The sequence below is a fragment of the Theobroma cacao genome, chromosome 2, assembly GCF_000208745.1.
Source record: "Theobroma cacao cultivar B97-61/B2 chromosome 2, Criollo_cocoa_genome_V2, whole genome shotgun sequence".
Taxonomy (NCBI): Eukaryota; Viridiplantae; Streptophyta; class Magnoliopsida; order Malvales; family Malvaceae; genus Theobroma; species Theobroma cacao.
Window position 1 is genome coordinate 37,330,446 of NC_030851.1, and position 17,766 is coordinate 37,348,211.

Genomic DNA, 17,766 nt, shown 5'->3' on the forward strand with positions numbered 1-17,766 from the left:
ATCAATCTGATTAAAAGTTATTTTTTATTTAAAAATATATTTTTGTTATTGAATATATATTAAATATGATCGACATTTAACACACATGTGATTGGCTTAATGGTAGGACCTTAGTTAAAGGCTAACTAGGTGAGAGATTGAATCCCAACGATAATAACAATTTTTTTTAAAGATATTGATACTAATGACTATTCAATGACTCTTGTCGGATTGAATATCCCTTCGAATCTTAGTTAAATTGATCAATTTGGTTTAATTTTTTAAATACAAATTAAAATTAATATAAAAGATAACGAAAAAATATGTCTAAGTAAATCACATAACTCAATTAACCAAAATTTTAAGTTCTAAACAAATTTAGTTATAATTAATTTGGATTTGACCAATTTATTCTTATCACTAGTCGTTATTATCTCTCTCTTTAAGAGGATTTGAAAAAGATTATGCAAATAAGAAAATAACCAGACTCTAGACTTTCTCAAAAGAAAAAGAGAACTATGATTCTTGCTTAGCTTTAATATGTTCAAACACAAAAAGAATATAAGTTAAAACATGTAACGGGGTAATAATTTTTTTTTAATTTAAGAATTTCATCATCGATATAAAATAATAATTTTATAATTTATTTAAAAATTTCACAACCCATATATAAAATAATATTCCTATTGTTGTTATATATAAGCAAAGGGAGCTTTATGTAGAAAATTAGAACACTTTGATTGGGATAGGGCTTAGACAGGGGTGGAGTTAGCCAATTTTTATTGGGAGGGGTCAAAGATGAAAAATATATAAAGATTAAAAATTTTTAAAGCTAATATATTGAACTTAAGAAATAATCAAAAAATTTATAATATACAACATTTTTATATAACATGTGCATTAAAAAAATAAAAAAAGATTTATAATAGTTTTATAAGTATCAGATTTTACTTGAAAAACATCCATTTCTTCAAGATTGAGTCTACGATGTCTTGATTTATATTACTCTTTTTCATTAATTGAACTATTGAGGTTTGATTATTCATGTGTAGGAAAATTATTCGAAACTTACTCATACTTTAATCAAACTAGAATTTTTTTTTTTTTTGTGAAATGTGTTTTTATTGAACCTCTAATTGACCAAAGACTCTTAAATTACTCGAAAACTTATAATAGCTACTCAATGAGAACAAAAACGCTTAACAACAAAAAGAAGGGCAAGCACATCAGACCACTAATATAAAAAAACCTAAAACCAAATCCTAGTTAATGTATAGTCAACATTCAATATTCTTATTTTATTTTTATTTAAATTTAAAATATTAAATATAAAACTATAATGTTTAAAATATAAATAGTTAAATACGATATATAGGATTTTATATAATGGTTAAATATATAAATAGTTAAATAATATAAATAAAAAAAAAGATAAAAGAAACCTTTACCTTTTCTTAATTTCACATAATGATGGTGAGTGGTTTCCGTCATTTTTTATTCAAGCTCATAAGCTCATAAATGTCTTTTGAGAAATGAAATATATTTTAATTGTGAGTTATAGAGAAAAGACTAAAGAAAAATAAAAAGACAAAAGAGAAAAAGAAAGAGGGAGAAAGAGGTGTAAAAAAGCTTAAATTAGGATAAAGTTAAGTATGGTTTATGAGATCATTTTATTATTATTTTGTTTATATTAATATTAAAATAAAATATTATTTTGAGAAAACTATTAAAAATATATAGTAAATAAATAATTTCATAAATTTTGAAAGGAACCATTAAAAAATATATAATAAATAAAAACTTCTAAAAATTTTAGAAAGGTCATTAATATATATATATATAAATAAAAAATTTTAAAAATTTTGAGGGGGCCGTGGCCCCCCCATAGTTACATTACCCTCCGCCCCTGGGCTTAGGGCCCTAGTGGAAGGAAGGGAATCAATAAAACTCTTTTGCAGCAATGAAGTTTCCAATCTGCGCTTTCCTTGAAGACCAAGACAAAGAAAAGAAGTCAAGTTAAGTATGATATCTGCCAAAGCTACACTATTTGTTTCTCAGATAGATCTTTCATGTTCGTATGGCAATGGTTAGAGAATAACTTCCAATTGGAATCTGTTGGAAAATATTGAAAGCGGGGACCCTACAACCAAAATAATTAAATACCAACCACTATAAATATAATGTCATCATGGGGTGCCAAACATGCCACAAAGGTTGAGGCCAATGTCAATGGCTTTGAAGTTGATGGACATCCACCGCTTTAATTATTTCCTTAGAAATCAACCAGCCTTCCAATCATATCCTATGGGCGGGGACCCCCTTATTGTTTAACGTAATCAATGAAATAGGCTAGTTAGACATCTATCCCATTCCCAAGCCCAAAGCACAAGACCTTGAATTTCATGTGCATCTACTTTAACCTTTTTTTTTTTTCAAATTTGGTTTCTGGATTGTGTGTATAAGTACAAAAAAAAAATCTTTTTCGAAAAATAAAAGAAAAATTTTTTCTATCTCATTTAAAGATTTGGTATGAAATCCACTGGTTTCTTGTTTTTATTATTAATTTTTGTTTTTTCAAATGTTGTTCTAAATAAAAATTTAAAATTAACGTCATATTAAATAACAAATTCATAAGGATCAATAGCAAAATTAATTTAAAAACGGTGATCTCATATAAAAGTAAAAATCTTTTTTCTTCTATTAGAAATGGAAGTACAAACTTTAATTTCAGTCCACGAAAACTATTACTTTACTTTACATATTTGGAACATTAAAAGCTTCATTAGTTAAGCTTTGATATCATAATCTTTATTTTCCTCCTCATAGTTATTGAAGGGGTTTTTTTTTTTTGGTCAAGGAATTTTATCAGTATTATTTTTATTAGATATTTTGTTTTTATTTATTTTTCATTAATTTATAAATTTAAAAAAATTGAAAAATTTCACGTAATTGCCGGTTGTCATCCCAGTAAGATAATAGCGAACCAGATTCGCCGCGTCCAGCGCGAGAGTCGGTCCATTGACAGACAGCTGCCGGTTTCTTTTTTATTTTCCGCCTTCATAATGGCCGTTGAAACCGCGTCTTTGACTTTTATGTTCAACCCTTTTTTTCCTCCCTAAAAAAATACAAGGGGCTAACGCCTTGAATTACGCTAAATTAAAAACCTTTAACCCCCCCTTTTCCTAAACTAGCATCAGATTCTTTATCTTACCACTCCGTCACCCACCAATTGTTTTCAACATGCGAAGGGTATTATTACTTGGGTCTCGAGATGCATGCCAAAGGAAGCTGAATTTGGTGTCTTAATTTCATCAAACATTACATTTGAGATTTTAGAATTTTGTTGCCACACAAAAGGAATTGGACCTTTCTTAATTCATTTCTTGTTTCACACGATATTCTCTCAACAAAACCACAACACCAGATTTCCAATACAATGAAAAAAACTCATGACGTCATCATATTCAAACTCATTAAAATGGAATAATTTTCATAATGACAAGACAAATATCAAAAATAATTATCTTCATTTCATTTATAAATAACTTGACGATTCCATTCAATAGTATTATCTCATGTTAAAACTCTCTCTTGTAAAAAAATATTATTTTAAATGATGGGTTTGATAAGATTTACAATTTAATTAACCATTATGGTGATAAAGTGGTAAACTATTAACCTTTTTGAAAAAGGAAATTTCTATATTTTCACTGTCTATGTAAGGGGATTTATATGATTCAATCGTAATTAAAATGAATAAAATTCAAAATTGTAACCTCTTGGAATGGAAGATTGAACAATATGGCAAGCAAGTACAAATGCCCTTCACCTTCATTGGAATGAATCTTATAAAGCAATCATTCTCTCTTGTAAACGTTTGATGGTAGGGAACATGTTCTTTTTTCTAGAAAGAGAGCAACATCCATTGCTTTGGAAAGAAGTTATGGTGTGAACTAAGTGTGTGGGTTGGATTGATAATTATAACCACAAAACAAATTACTTTTCATCAAAATGTGTATATATTTTATTCGCACGTGCAAATGTTACGAAGCAAAACAGAATTAAGACAGCTCATAATACAAAGTTTAATAAGTTGAGACAAAGTGAATTATTACAAGTTTAACTATAAAATAGTGATTTGGTTGGCTATCATTTAGCTTCAAATCTTCACGATATTCCATTTCATGAAAAGAATTTGGGTTTTTTTGTCTTGCATCTCTTGGCAGTATTGATGGAAGGGATAAGGAGGAAATACGTTACTCATATTCAATCTTATTTAATATGTTAATAGTTAAATTAAAGCACGAGTTTCTCATGTATAATTATCAAACAACAATTAGTTTCTTTATATTGATTATTATAAAATAAATAAATCAAAAAAAGGAAATACTGAGGGCACTAAACGAATATATTCTCTGGTTTCTTTGTAACTTTTATTTTCCCATTTGAAGCAAAAAACTGTTTCCTTATCCATTGGTTTTGTTTAAAAATGGTTCTTCTCTTCTCTTATTTTATTTTATTAATTATTAATTGGAATTTGTTGGTGGCAAATTATTTCCCATTGTTTTTGTCTCCAAACCGGAAAAAAAAAAGTTGGTTCCCATTATATTGGATTAAAAATATTAATTTTTATTATTTTACAATATGACTAAGACTTCAACTGAAAACTCATGCCAAAGACTTGACTTTTTTGGAGCCGAAGCTGTTTGCATCACTGGTTCAGGGCGTAACTATGGTTTGATTAAATCAACGTCCTGGTCTCAATTAGCAGTCCAACTGACTTATTATAATTAATACAAAGCTTTCTTCATTTTAGTTTAGGACGTATTCTGTTGATTGTTGACTAAAGAAAAGAATATTAAATGTTTACTTATTTTTTTCAAAACTTTTGGGGCAAAATGGAGAGGGACAGGGTGCAGGGTCCTCCATGTTCAATGCCCCCGGGGGGTTTTTTTTGACCGCTACCCCATCCACACTAACGTACGCCGTGCCGACGAAGGCATGTGTACTAGGCCCTGTTTGTTGGATGTCAGTTGTTTTATTTATTTTGGTTCTTTTTAATTACACCCCACAAACCCTTAATTTGGCCTAATTGATCATCATTATTTTCTCAATTAGATGCCATAATTAAGCCACGTTGCTAGGCTTAATAATTCATCATTAAAGTATTTGCTTTGAGTGCCATAAAATAAACTTAATTTTTGTGTTTTTTTTTTAAGTCAATATTGACTTGAGATAATATTCAACAAAAAATTGAAAATCCTCATCACTCAATTTGGTTACATAAATGTTTAATAGCAACTTGATTATTGGGGTGCAAGTTGAGACTCCTTTACACCTCAGTTGCAATGATACTGTTTGGAGGTATTAAGAAGGTATGGTTAACAATTACAAGGATAATATTAATTATAATGACCCCTTTTAAGCCAAACATGGATTATTAGTTACAAATGCTAAGCATATTTCTCCACCAATAGCGACGCCTTTTTCTCTTTTAAAGGAAATACAAAATATATAAAATAAGATAGCAAGAAACACCCAACCCAAACGATGCTTTGAAGTGGCTTGGGGAGAGGTGCCGTGTGCCTTGGGCGGGAAAGTTCCCATACGTGGGAAACAGGGGAACTAGCACTTGGGCTGTGGACCAGAGCCTGGAGCCTCGTATTTCTAATTCCATACGTTTCAGTGGGTGGCTAATGGCTAGCTAATGAGCGGAAACATCCTATCAGGGTTCGTTTTTTAGGACCCCACCCATTGTCCAAACTGGGCTGCGAAGGCTTGCTTTGACCTCTACTGCTCGCCACATGTTGCCCCTTGTCTGCAATGGAAACATCCAGCAAGTTTGCCCTTTAATTGCTCAACGCTCTTTTTTTTGACCAATAGTTGCAAACTTAACAGCAGGGTCAAATTTGGTATTTGAAAGTAGTACCACCTTTTTATTTTCTAGACAATTAAAGATATTTGTTTTCAATTTCATATGGGGGCGAAGTCTTGCTTACTTTTTCAACGATGCGACGCCCCTATAAATATCATTCGCATCTCAAAGCCTCCTTCACCAAAGCAACAACAGCTCTAGCTTTACGCAAGTTTCATTATTCTCTCTGTTTTGCAGTGCATTTCATACATTTTTAGACTGTTTTAATTGCTTAAGACATCAAAGATGGTGCTATCTAAGACGGCTTCTGAGTCTGATGTTTCAATTCACTCGACGTTCGCCTCTCGCTATGTCCGAGCCTCACTTCCCAGGTAATCCGTTCAACGCCAATTTTCTAACATGGATGCCTGACTTAATAAATGGTACTCTAAAAAGGCATTGATTTCATGGTGATAAGGTGGCTGATTTGTGTGAAAATATTGCAGGTTCAAGATGCCAGAGAACTCGGTACCAAAAGAAGCTGCATATCAGATCATTAACGATGAGCTGATGCTTGATGGGAACCCAAGGTTGAACCTTGCCTCTTTTGTTACTACCTGGATGGAGCCTGAATGTGATAAGCTTATCATGGATGCCATTAACAAGAACTATGTTGACATGGATGAGTACCCTGTCACTACCGAGCTTCAGGTATAAATTTCTGACTTTCTCCTCTCTTCTTCATTCATACTTCTTTTTTTAGCAAATCTCAAGAAAAAGTAAGCAACAATTTCTCAGAAAAGTCAAACGCTTGAATGGTCTTTGCCTCTTTCCTCAAAGTGTCAATCCAGTTGCAATAAACAAAAATCCTGGGAAGAAAATTTGTTTTACCATCATAATAGGACTGAAACATAATCATGATTAAAATTTCGGTTTACTAAAAGGTGAAAGTGTACTTTTGATGCAGAACCGTTGTGTGAACATGATAGCACATCTGTTCAATGCACCGCTTCAAGACTCCGAGGCTGCAGTTGGAGTGGGAACAGTTGGGTCATCTGAGGCAATCATGTTGGCTGGCCTTGCCTTCAAGAGAAAGTGGCAGAACAAGCGTAAGGCTGAAGGCAAACCTTATGACAAACCCAACATTGTCACCGGAGCCAATGTTCAAGTGTGCTGGGAGAAATTTGCGAGGTACTTTGAGGTGGAGTTGAAGGAAGTGAAGCTGAGGGAAGGCTACTATGTGATGGACCCCGCCAAAGCTGTGGAAATGGTAGATGAAAACACCATCTGCGTTGCTGCTATCTTGGGTTCCACCCTCAATGGAGAATTTGAAGATGTCAAGCTTCTAAATGATCTCTTGATAGAAAAGAACAAGGAAACTGGGTACATATCAATTTTTGCAGTAACATGAATCTTAGTAATAGTTTGAAATATCAAGTGCTAAATTTAATATATCTAAACTTATCTCTTCTGCAGATGGGATACACCAATTCATGTTGATGCAGCTAGTGGTGGATTTATTGCGCCATTTTTGTACCCAGAGCTTGAATGGGACTTCAGGCTTCCCCTTGTGAAGAGCATTAATGTTAGTGGCCACAAATATGGTCTTGTCTATGCTGGAATTGGATGGGTTATCTGGAGGAGCAGGGAAGACTTGCCTGAAGAACTTATTTTCCACATTAACTACCTTGGAGCAGATCAACCCACTTTCACTCTCAATTTTTCCAAAGGTGACAATTCCTATCCGATTTCCTTGATTCTCAAACTGTCCACACTTCTTTTTTCCAAGTCACAATTTATAGCAAACCAACACTAAACTTATGTATATTTGTTATCTGCAGGTTCTAGCCAAGTCATTGCCCAGTATTACCAACTTATCCGTTTGGGTTATGAGGTGAGAACCTAGTTAAGGCTTTTAATTCTAAAACAATCCTTCCAATGTAAAATTTATTCAATTCAATATGTCTTGCTTTCGACATACCGATTAACGTGATGCAATGATGTTTTAACTACAGGGATACAGAAATGTGATGGAAAACTGTCATGAAAACGCAATGGTCCTGAAAGAAGGATTGGAGAAAACAGGGCGGTTTAACATTGTGTCAAAGGACCATGGGGTTCCCCTGGTGGCCTTTTCTCTCAAGGACAACAAGCGCCACGATGAATTCGAGATATCTGACATGTTGCGCCGGTTTGGTTGGATCGTGCCTGCCTACACCATGCCAGCAGATGCTCAGCACATCACTGTGCTCCGTGTTGTCATCAGGGAAGACTTCTCCCGCACCTTAGCCGAGCGTCTCGTGCTTGACATCAAAAAGGTGCTCCATGAGCTGGATACCCTCCCTGCAAAGGTCAATGCCAAACTGGCTATGGCTGGCGAAGAGAATGGCAACAATGGCACTGTCAAGAAGAGTGCTATTGAGACCCAGAGGGAAATCACTGCTTACTGGATGAAATATGTCAGCGAGAGGAAAACTAACAAAAACAAGATATGTTAGAACTTGTTCTAACCCATACACACAATTTTATTCCAATCTTTTCTTTTTTATTTTTAATTTTTGTTTTACGGTGTTTCACTCCCCTAATTTGTTTTAGAGCTTTCTGAGTTGAGCCATTAATGTAATCGATTTTTTATTTTGTAATTGTGAATCTCACAATGTGAGGTTTGACTTCTATATAATGAATGCTATATAAGGAAATTTGCAATTGATGGTTTTTGAGTTCAATACAATGAATCTGTTTTAAGAAAATTTCCAATTTATGGCTTAGTTGCTTCTTTTTTTCCATAAATTCCTTTGATATATTCTCTTTTTGGGTAGATCATCAATCAAAAAGAAGGCAGGACAATCCTGTGCTACAGAGTAAACATGGAGCTACTATTGCTAGCATTAGAGCAGAGCCGGCCCTTGGCTGAAGCCACCCAAGTAAGGGTTTTAAGTTCTGGAGAGGTTTTATATTTAGAAAAGATTTATAATTTATAATAATTATATATTTTAATATAATTAATTATATTAAAAATAAAAAATAATTAATAAAATTATTTATTATCTGATTTTTTTAATTATGTGTCTAATAAATTTTAATTTTCTATCACTTCCTTATTTTTAGAATATTATCAATTTTCAATTATATCTTCTTATTTCCAATCAACTAAAGGTCATATGTATTTAATCATCTCTAATAACTATTTTTTTCTCACTTATTTCTCTTATTTTCAATCAACTCATTTAATGATTTTCAACAACTATTATTTTTATATAAAAATTAATTATTTTTTTTATTTTCTATATAGCGATAAAAAGTTGAAATCATTATATGATAATAATTTAAAAGAATATTGCCTTAATCTTGAATGTTCTTTAAAATATAATAACTATTCCGATATCGATGGTTTATATTTATTTTTAGAGTTAAAAATTTTTAAAAAAATTATATAGGAAGAAAACAATCCAATTAACATACTTAATCATACAAGAAAACTCGATTCTTTTTCAAATGCATATATTGCTTTTAGAATATGTTAACAATGCCAGTAAGTATTGCTTCAGGAGAAAGAAGATTTTTAAAACTAAAATTAATAAAATTTTATTCAAGATCAATAATGTCTCAAAAAAAATTAAATGGATCAACTATATTATTAATTGAAAAAGAAATATTAAAAGAACTTAATTATAAAAGTTTAATTAAAAATTTTACATATAAAAAAGTTAAAAGAATAAAATTTTAATAATTTTTTTTTAATTTTAATAAAAAAAAACCTCATTTAAATATTTTACTTTAGCATTTAAACTTATTAGACCATCTCCGCATTAGAGCAGCATATAAAAACAAAAACAGAGAAAAGTACATCAAGATAAAAGGAGAAAACATGCAATTTAAGGTCGAGTAACATATTCTAATTGGAGTAACTTTCCTCTTCTGTGTTAAGCATGGTGGATCTTCCGCATCTCTGATACAACATAGTTAGGTTACAAGAATAACAAGCACATAGGGGAGCTAACGCTTGCGATATACTCCTTACCTCAGATCACGATTCAACCATTCATCTCAATTCCCGTCAACTTTTGAGTTACCTACTCATCAGTCGCCTCCAAGCATGGGCCTAACAATTCCCCTGATTAGTTCCCATGTTTTCTCTGCTCCAACCTGATGGGGCTTTACAGCTTCTAACAAATATCATGATCGCAGAGTTGAGAGAAGGAAACCATTACGTTCCTCATCCAAGCTAAGCTTCTTGGGACTTGTTTCCTTCTTTATCTTATCCTCTTACTCCCTCTTCTTTGCACGCTTACTGTTGTGCTTCCTTTCGGGAAATGCGAGCCATAGACCTCAATTGCTATCATATTTCTTCAACTGATTCAACATAATTAAATATTAAAACAGATTCATCAGTTCCCTCAGAGAGAAGTTGCATGAATTATTTTCATTTGCTCAACATTTAAAAAGAGGACCCAATTCCAGGAATCTTTGCTATATCTTCAGGAATCCTGGTCATCTTCCTTATTATGATCCTTTCAGCTGGACTTCTTTGTTCACGCTTGATACCTTATGTCTTAAGCCTAACTCTGCTAATATTACTTACTTTCAGCCATTTCCCCTGCTAATGTAACAAAAGAATTTCCTTTGGGTCATCTTCCACCCTCTGAAATCCCTGTGGATCCTGTTGATTTTTATAATAAACGAGTTATAGAGCAAAATCCAGCCATGGGGTGTGTAAATACTTAATGAATTTTCTTTTAATTTTTTCTCTTTTTTGATTTTGCTATTTAGCCTGGAAATACTTTCATATGTATATTTATTTTATGAAAATTTGGCTTTTGTTTATGTTCTTTCATATCTTATAATTTTCCCATATTGTTTCAATTCAAGTAATTGAATTCATATGAATTTTATGCTATTTTTCTTCATAAATTCCAATCTTTTTTTTTTCTCAAGATTCGAACAAAACACTTCCAAATTGAAATTTTAAGTTTTTACCATGGAATCCCCTTAAGATATCAAACTATTGGCACTCTTAAAAATTAGTAACAATATTTATTACACCTTGCTTACATCACCATTTGCTAACTCTTTATTAAACCTCAAATTATCAGTTGAGAAACCGCTAGATAGATACTACTCTCTGCCTTTTTAAAGGTTTTCATTCATAGTTCAGGTTGGTCTTTAGAAACAATAGGCTAAAGCAAAGCATTATTACATGGCATATACCACCATACAATAACAATGCTCGAATCTATGTTAACAATATTATCTTCATAATTAATAAATTTATGACACGTATACTCCTTTGTCACATACATTCATGCTTCTATAGATCATAGTGGAGTGAATTATTGAATGTCTCCAAGCCTGCCAAAAGTTGAATGAAATTTTACATACCCAAGTCTAAATGTTCACACGGAGTTTTCATGCCACCTGCCTAAGGAAATGTGAAGGAGAGAACGTGCCAGGATAAAAAAGAATGAAGGGAGGAGCATTCTATTTATGAACAAAAAACCTATGAAAGTAGCAGTGGATCAGCAATTCTTAAGTGGGAACATTCAAATGGTTCAAAATCATTACATCTTGAATAAAGATAGAAGCAGAAGCCACAAAATTCTTCCACGTTTCCACAACCACCCCACTAAGCCCCGAACACCAGGCCACACAAACTTTGTTTTTTCTTTTAATATGTTGCAGCGTCTGTGTATATATATCCATGGTTTTAGTTCAGCAAAACTCAGAGTAGAAAAGGTGTTGTGTGAATTGGCGAGTTTCACAGAGATGGCTCTCAGATTTAGCTTGAAACCTTGCGTTGTTGTTCTGTATGTGTTCTTGATAAGTTACTCCGTGTTGGTTAGGGATGTTGATGCAGCTGGAGAGTGTGGAAGGACCCCGATTAGGTCTGCCGCTGCAAGCTTGAGCCCATGCTTAGGTGCGGCTGGGAATGCAAAGGCAAAAGTTCCACCTGCTTGCTGCTCCAAGGTTGCTGCCTTACTCAAGACTACTCCGAAGTGCCTTTGTGCCATTTTGCTATCACCATTGGCAAAGCAGGCGGGAATCAAGCCTGGGATTGCCATTGGCATTCCAAAACGGTGCAACATTAGGAACAGACAAGCTGGGAAAAAATGTGGAAGTAAGTAGTTGTTTTTGTCTCTTAACGCATGTTTGGCTTAATTTTTTTTCAATTTATCTACTTCTTAAAAACAAAAATAAGACTAAACATGATTTTTTAAAAAGCACTTGAAAAAATAATTTTTTTTTAAACAAAATTTAAAAAAAAAACTTAAAAAAAAGCTCACGGGAAGAGCTTTTTTTCTCTTTTTTTAAAAACACATTAATTTTCAAGAATTACCCATCTCTTAATTAATCTCCCTCTCCTCTCTTTCTTTTTACAAATTACCATTTTTCAACATAAATACATGATTTCTCTCTTTTCTACCTCTCTCTATAAAAACTAATAAAAAAAAAAGAACTAATAAAAAACAAAAGACTTAACAACAAAATATCAAAATCTAAAATTTTTTTATTCTTACAAAGATTAAGAGAGAAAAAATCTAAAATTCAAAACTACATTCAAATACTATTTAAAGATTTTTTCTCTTTTTTACCAAAAAAGATTTTAATATTAAATACATCGTTTCCTCTTTTCTTTTCTTTATTGAAAATTAAAGTATCATGATCTGATTGCTTATTAGATCAATAAAAATATAATATTATTACTACTATACAAGTTTAAAAATTATTTTTTTATTAATTTTTTCGATTTTAACATCTGAAATTATATACAAACTTGAAACATTACATTATAACTTATTAGGTGATTAAAGATAGCATAAATACTTTTTATGGTAATTTTAATCGAAATTAGAACTTATATAATTTATTTTGTTAAATAGTTTACCAAATAATTTTAACTTAATTTTAAAAGTTATTATTTTTTATAAAAATTTAATAATAACTTTTAAATTTAAAAAAAAAACTAGACCAAACAGACTCATAGCTTAATCTTTAATTTGATACACCTTTTTTGTCACTTGGATTTCCAATAAATTCATGCCGTATTTCATTTCTTTGGGCTCAAGAGTGGCAATGGAAAAAGCCCAGCAGTAGACAAATCCCGGACCAAGATGACTGGGCCTGACACACCCTCAAAACTTTTTTTTTCCTTATAAAGCAAAATCAGATTAATTTCCATTTCAAGAAGCTAAATTTGCATCACATTTCTCTCAAACTAAAATAATAATAATAATTGATTAGGAAATATTTTATAGTTATTCACCTTTAAATCTTTGAAAAAATGGTAAAAGACAGATGAAAAAAAAAAATTGGGTTCTCATGTGATTTTTGAAGAATGACAAACTCAACATAAAAAAAAAGTGAGAATCCTTAAAAAAAGGGTAAGAAGTTCAATTTTCAAGATAAATTAAGAGGTGAGATTTGCTGGATTAGATCTAGTTTTAATTCTGAAAAGCATGAGATATATAGAGAGAGGGTTAGTCCAATGTGTACAAGGGCAATATTTGAGTCTATTATATTAAATTATATATATATTGATTGGAGGAAAGGAGATTGGAAATTATTATGATGTCTGCCACTTAATTGTTCAATAAAAAGAGATTTGATGCTAACTAAGTATATTTTTGTGTCGCTAATTTTCAGGTTACACAGTCCCATAAGCAACCAACCATATACGAGAAGAATGGGTTATCTCAGTGCATACTACTGTTTTAGTAGGGAGTGCTAATTAATAAATAAAGTACTGCTAAATGGTTTTTTGCTGATTGACCCATGAATGCTGTACTTGATCTATTCTTATGTAACCTTGACAACTTCTGTTGGATCTCCATGTTACTTGACCATGTGCTGCTTTTAAGTCCACTCTATATCATATAAGTATTTTGCAAATACACAATCTCTCTCTCTCTCATGAGTGCATGCACACAATTTTGTGGCACTTTAAGATAACTGTACTTTAATAGCAAAAGTTGTACATGAACCTTCAAATTTTATATGTAAATTCTAGCTAAAGAAAATGTTGAACCAAACTGATATATAAAAGGGTTGAAGGAAGCAAAGTAACATATATACTAACATCAAATTTATTCACCCATATGAGTAATACAAAGATTAATGTTAGAATACGTCTCTCATATTTTAATTGGAGGACTATCACCAACTTGGGTCTTTGACACCTTTGTTTTCATTGTTTTTGTCCTTTTTTTTTAGCCCTTCTTCTCTTTGAAACCTTTATCAAAAGGCAATCCAAGAGTACAAAACTCAAGATTATTTACCTTGGATTATGAACCATTCTTTTCTCATCAGTTATACAGACTCAAGTTTTTCTTCACAATCTTCACAACCAACTTACATGGTAGTAGGGATCTTTTGCTCCTGGGCATACGAGCACATTCTATATCAAAGCTTGTAAAACCACAGGATAAACAATTATGGTAATAATAATATATATATGCTTGGGGGCTTAGGGAAGGAAAAGATGTAGTGAATAATAGAAGGCAATAATTACCCATTGCCAAAAAGCTCAGTGAAAAATCAGCAAAACATGATCAACTTGCATTCAAACTCAAAAGTTGATAAAAAATCCTTTAAATTCAGTGAGGTTAGGACAATTTGTTTTTACCATGTGAATTCAAATATCAGCACTCTCATATATAGCTGTTGCCTGTCCCAACCCAAATGAATTATTACAAATTTCTATTGCTTAATACAAATCAGTGCTTTAAAAGCAGGGTGTTAATTATGAACCTCAAGGCAGTTGAACACTTTTAACTCAAAACTAAAGGAAAGGGTGTGAATGTATTACAGCTGTCCATGGGCCTAGCATTCAATTATCTTTGATTAATGCATTAGACAAAATTTCCAACTCAGGCCCCCAGCCCATTCCTTCTGTCTGATCGAAAAATCAACTCAATTTTGTACCCTAGAATGATTTTAAAGAAGATAAAAATGTTTAGTATTATTGTTACTTGATGTATATAATGGTTTTCCGGGGCATGAAACTGATCAACTTTCGTGGATATAGCAGTGACCATCCTGATGTATATAAAAGTTGTGAACACTATGATCCGAAAAATGGAAACACATGCACAGAGAGGGATCAGAGAAGCTTGTTCCAGCTTCAGATCACACATCAATCAGGCGTTCCACACGAAATACAAAGTGGCTTAAACACACATTTAGACAAAGTTTTTGGACCATTCAAACTCCCATCAACAAACAAAAACAAAGGGGTTTGGGACCCACTTCTTTTGTATCCCACAGCAAAATTCTTCACTCCCTTCTTCTTCTTCTCCTTCTCCTTTCTTATTTCCTGCTAAAATGCTGCACACATTATCAATGGGCCCCCACAAGCATGCTGAAGAAGTGGACCCTACAGCCACCTATTAGGAAAATATATATATATTTAAAATAATAATAAAATGGAAAATAAAACTGAAATGAGAGTCCCCACAATGGTGAGAATGTGCAAGGCAAAATTGAAAAGGAAAAGTTGCCAAAAGGAGAAACGGTTGGTAACCATATCAGAAGGAAGGGAAAAAAAAAGAAAAAGCTGAAATTTGAATTATGTCTAGCCATGTTTTTTGTCCTTTTTTCACAACAATCAATCCCTTTGCTTTTACATGGAAAAACAACAGCATATGATATCATAAGCTTTGCAATTATTCAGTCCCCCGTATACCAAACCCCACATAAATTCCAACATCAAATTAAAATGAAAAATAATTGAAAACAAAAGGTTTGATCCCTATATCATAGCCATAGGTGTGTATGTATTTTCCCCATCCCAAGAAACACAAACTTTCTTCTCTCATTGCCGTTGACTGACTCTCTGCTTCTTCTAAAATCATCTAATTTTCACCCCTACCATTACTTTTTTTAAGCACAACCCCAATCAAAGCATTACATAAATAGAACCATTTCTCGTGATTTTAGCTATTTAAGAAACCCATCAGCCCCAACAAACATGGGTGAGCTTCACTCTATGGCTTACGCTTCCAGCAGCCTCCATAGCCCTTCCCTAGGTTGGGATCTTCAAAACCTTGGAGTTCTCAACGCAGACATGTCTTTAGGTACAAACTCTTTTCTTTCTTTATTGTCTTTCTTTTCGCTGTTTGTTGTCCAGGATTCTTTTTTTTTTTTTTTTTTGGGATGGGTTTTAAACTTTGAAGCCCTCTATGTTAGTTTAGAGGGGTTTAACCCCATTTTGCTCTTCCGCATGTGAATGCAGTCATGGATGGAACTGCCCCATTCTTTCCACATCTGGACTCTGATTTCTCTTCTGGGTATCTGGAGGATGCTTTGCTTGAATTCAGTGAACGGTCCAAACGAAGACGCCTGTTGTTGTGCGGTGATCATGATCAAACCAATGACTTAAATGATCTTGCAAAGGTAATTTTGTTCCTTTTTTTTTTCATAATATAATGTTTCTGAACCTGGCTAGCTAGTTTAAATAAACCATTTCAAAGATTAATACTGACTGGTTTTACTGTTATTTATGCAGAGCTACTGGAATTCAAGCTGCAACTGGGGCCTCTCTGAGAATTTCAGCTGCATGAGCCAGATAACAAGCATTAATGGAGTTTCAGGTAATGAGACTTAACCATTCTTTTACTCTTTGTACAGTTTCAGAATTAAAAATGTTTAAAAACACTTCACTTAACTATATAACAATAATAATGTTTAATATGGATTTCTGTTTCTTTTTACCATATACTTTAGATGAACCAGTGAGTACATCAGTGAGCAGTGAGGAAGCAAACATTGTTACAGAGATAAAAACACCAGAAGAGGCAATATCTGGCAGCCCTGAAGCTCTTGATTCGTCATCATCTTCTTACAAAGGATCAGTCAAGACCAAGTCGTTTTTTAACAAAGACACCCAATTCTCCACTGACCCCATATCTTCTTCTGGTAATTTCTCTCTTGAGAGTGTATGCATGTAACTATATATTTATGTTGTAGATAATAGTTAAGAGTAACATTGATATTTTTTTTTTCTGTTCTAAGGAAGTAATGACAGGAAGAAGAAAAGGGTGATAACAAGGGTTGTTTATCCATTTGCATTGGTGAAGCCCGGAGGGATTGAAGGCGACATGACCCTAAACGACATTAACGAAAGGATTCTAATGCCACCGACAAGGCCGGTAAGGCACCCTGTTGGGGACTTTGCTTGCAGACCATGCGTATCTGCCGATGGTCCTGGTCTTTCTGGAAAAGCTGTGGTGGCCCTTACCAAAATACACACTCAAGGGAGAGGCACCATCACCATTATTAGAACCAAAGGTTAAGGAATTTAACATTAGACACTTATAATTTGATACTGCTTGCTTTACTTCAGCATAGCTCATGCTTTGTTTAAAATTGTATAGGAGAACGGGGTGAATCATGCATGAATGTAAAATAGTCCACTTTTTACACATTATAGTTACCATTAGTCGTTGGATTTTGATGCTTGAACTAGCTTTCTACTTTTATGAGAAAAAGATTTGCTCTTTGAATCAAATGGAACGTGAAGAGGAAGCAAGGGAAAAAAAGGGTGAAAGGAGGACAAAGAAGGAAAAGGAAATGGAATATAGAAGAAAAAAGGAAAAGCCATCCGAAATCATTGTTTCCAATTCTTGCTTGACAAGGACACCAGCCAAGGCAAATGCTTTCCCTATGGTCTGAATAATCATGGACCTGACCCCGGGTGTGAAGGCAATTGTGCTTGGCCAGATTCAGTTTAGGTTCAAATATATATATCCAATACGCAAGAAATCAAACTGAGTTATATCTGTAGGCCTTGACCTGAGAACGTCCAACTGAGTTATTAATCAGATAATAGAAACAGAAGAACAGCATCTTTGGTACTTGTTAAATTGAGGATTCTTTTGTCTTTTATAGACCTTTGAGTTTAGTATTAAAGAACTTGAAGCAATCAGTGGGTAGGAAGA

At 32.9% G+C, this 17,766-nt stretch overlaps 3 protein-coding genes across 3 annotated transcripts; all 3 read left to right on the top strand.

Annotated features, from left to right (window-relative positions):
- Positions 6,015-8,559, top strand: LOC18609957 (glutamate decarboxylase 4). Its single transcript, XM_007045335.2, has 6 exons — positions 6,015-6,225; positions 6,340-6,544; positions 6,801-7,216; positions 7,310-7,563; positions 7,675-7,727; positions 7,849-8,559. Exons 1-6 carry the CDS (start codon positions 6,140-6,142, stop codon positions 8,329-8,331), a joined length of 1,497 nt encoding a protein of 498 aa, XP_007045397.2. The 5' UTR covers positions 6,015-6,139; the 3' UTR covers positions 8,332-8,559.
- LOC18609958 (non-specific lipid-transfer protein 4) lies at positions 11,529-13,720 on the top strand. Its single transcript, XM_007045337.2, has 2 exons — positions 11,529-11,948; positions 13,475-13,720. The coding sequence occupies exons 1-2, from the start codon at positions 11,597-11,599 to the stop codon at positions 13,489-13,491; spliced, it is 369 nt and encodes a 122-aa protein (XP_007045399.2). The 5' UTR covers positions 11,529-11,596; the 3' UTR covers positions 13,492-13,720.
- Positions 15,556-17,290, top strand: LOC18609959 (protein XRI1). Its single transcript, XM_018114654.1, has 5 exons — positions 15,556-15,903; positions 16,062-16,222; positions 16,335-16,419; positions 16,553-16,744; positions 16,841-17,290. The coding sequence occupies exons 1-5, from the start codon at positions 15,798-15,800 to the stop codon at positions 17,119-17,121; spliced, it is 825 nt and encodes a 274-aa protein (XP_017970143.1). The 5' UTR covers positions 15,556-15,797; the 3' UTR covers positions 17,122-17,290.

Coding starts and splice junctions, on each gene's coding strand:
- LOC18609958 (XM_007045337.2), top strand. CDS start 11,597: ATGGCTCTCAGATTTAGCTTGAAACCTTGCGTTGTTGTTCTGTATGTG.
- LOC18609957 (XM_007045335.2), top strand. CDS start 6,140: ATGGTGCTATCTAAGACGGCTTCTGAGTCTGATGTTTCAATTCACTCG. Junction 6,545..6,800: donor CTGTCACTACCGAGCTTCAG/GTATAAATTTCT, acceptor CTTTTGATGCAG/AACCGTTGTGTGAACATGAT. Junction 7,728..7,848: donor TTATCCGTTTGGGTTATGAG/GTGAGAACCTAG, acceptor TTTTAACTACAG/GGATACAGAAATGTGATGGA.
- LOC18609959 (XM_018114654.1), top strand. CDS start 15,798: ATGGGTGAGCTTCACTCTATGGCTTACGCTTCCAGCAGCCTCCATAGC. Junction 15,904..16,061: donor CAACGCAGACATGTCTTTAG/GTACAAACTCTT, acceptor ATGTGAATGCAG/TCATGGATGGAACTGCCCCA. Junction 16,745..16,840: donor TGACCCCATATCTTCTTCTG/GTAATTTCTCTC, acceptor TTCTGTTCTAAG/GAAGTAATGACAGGAAGAAG.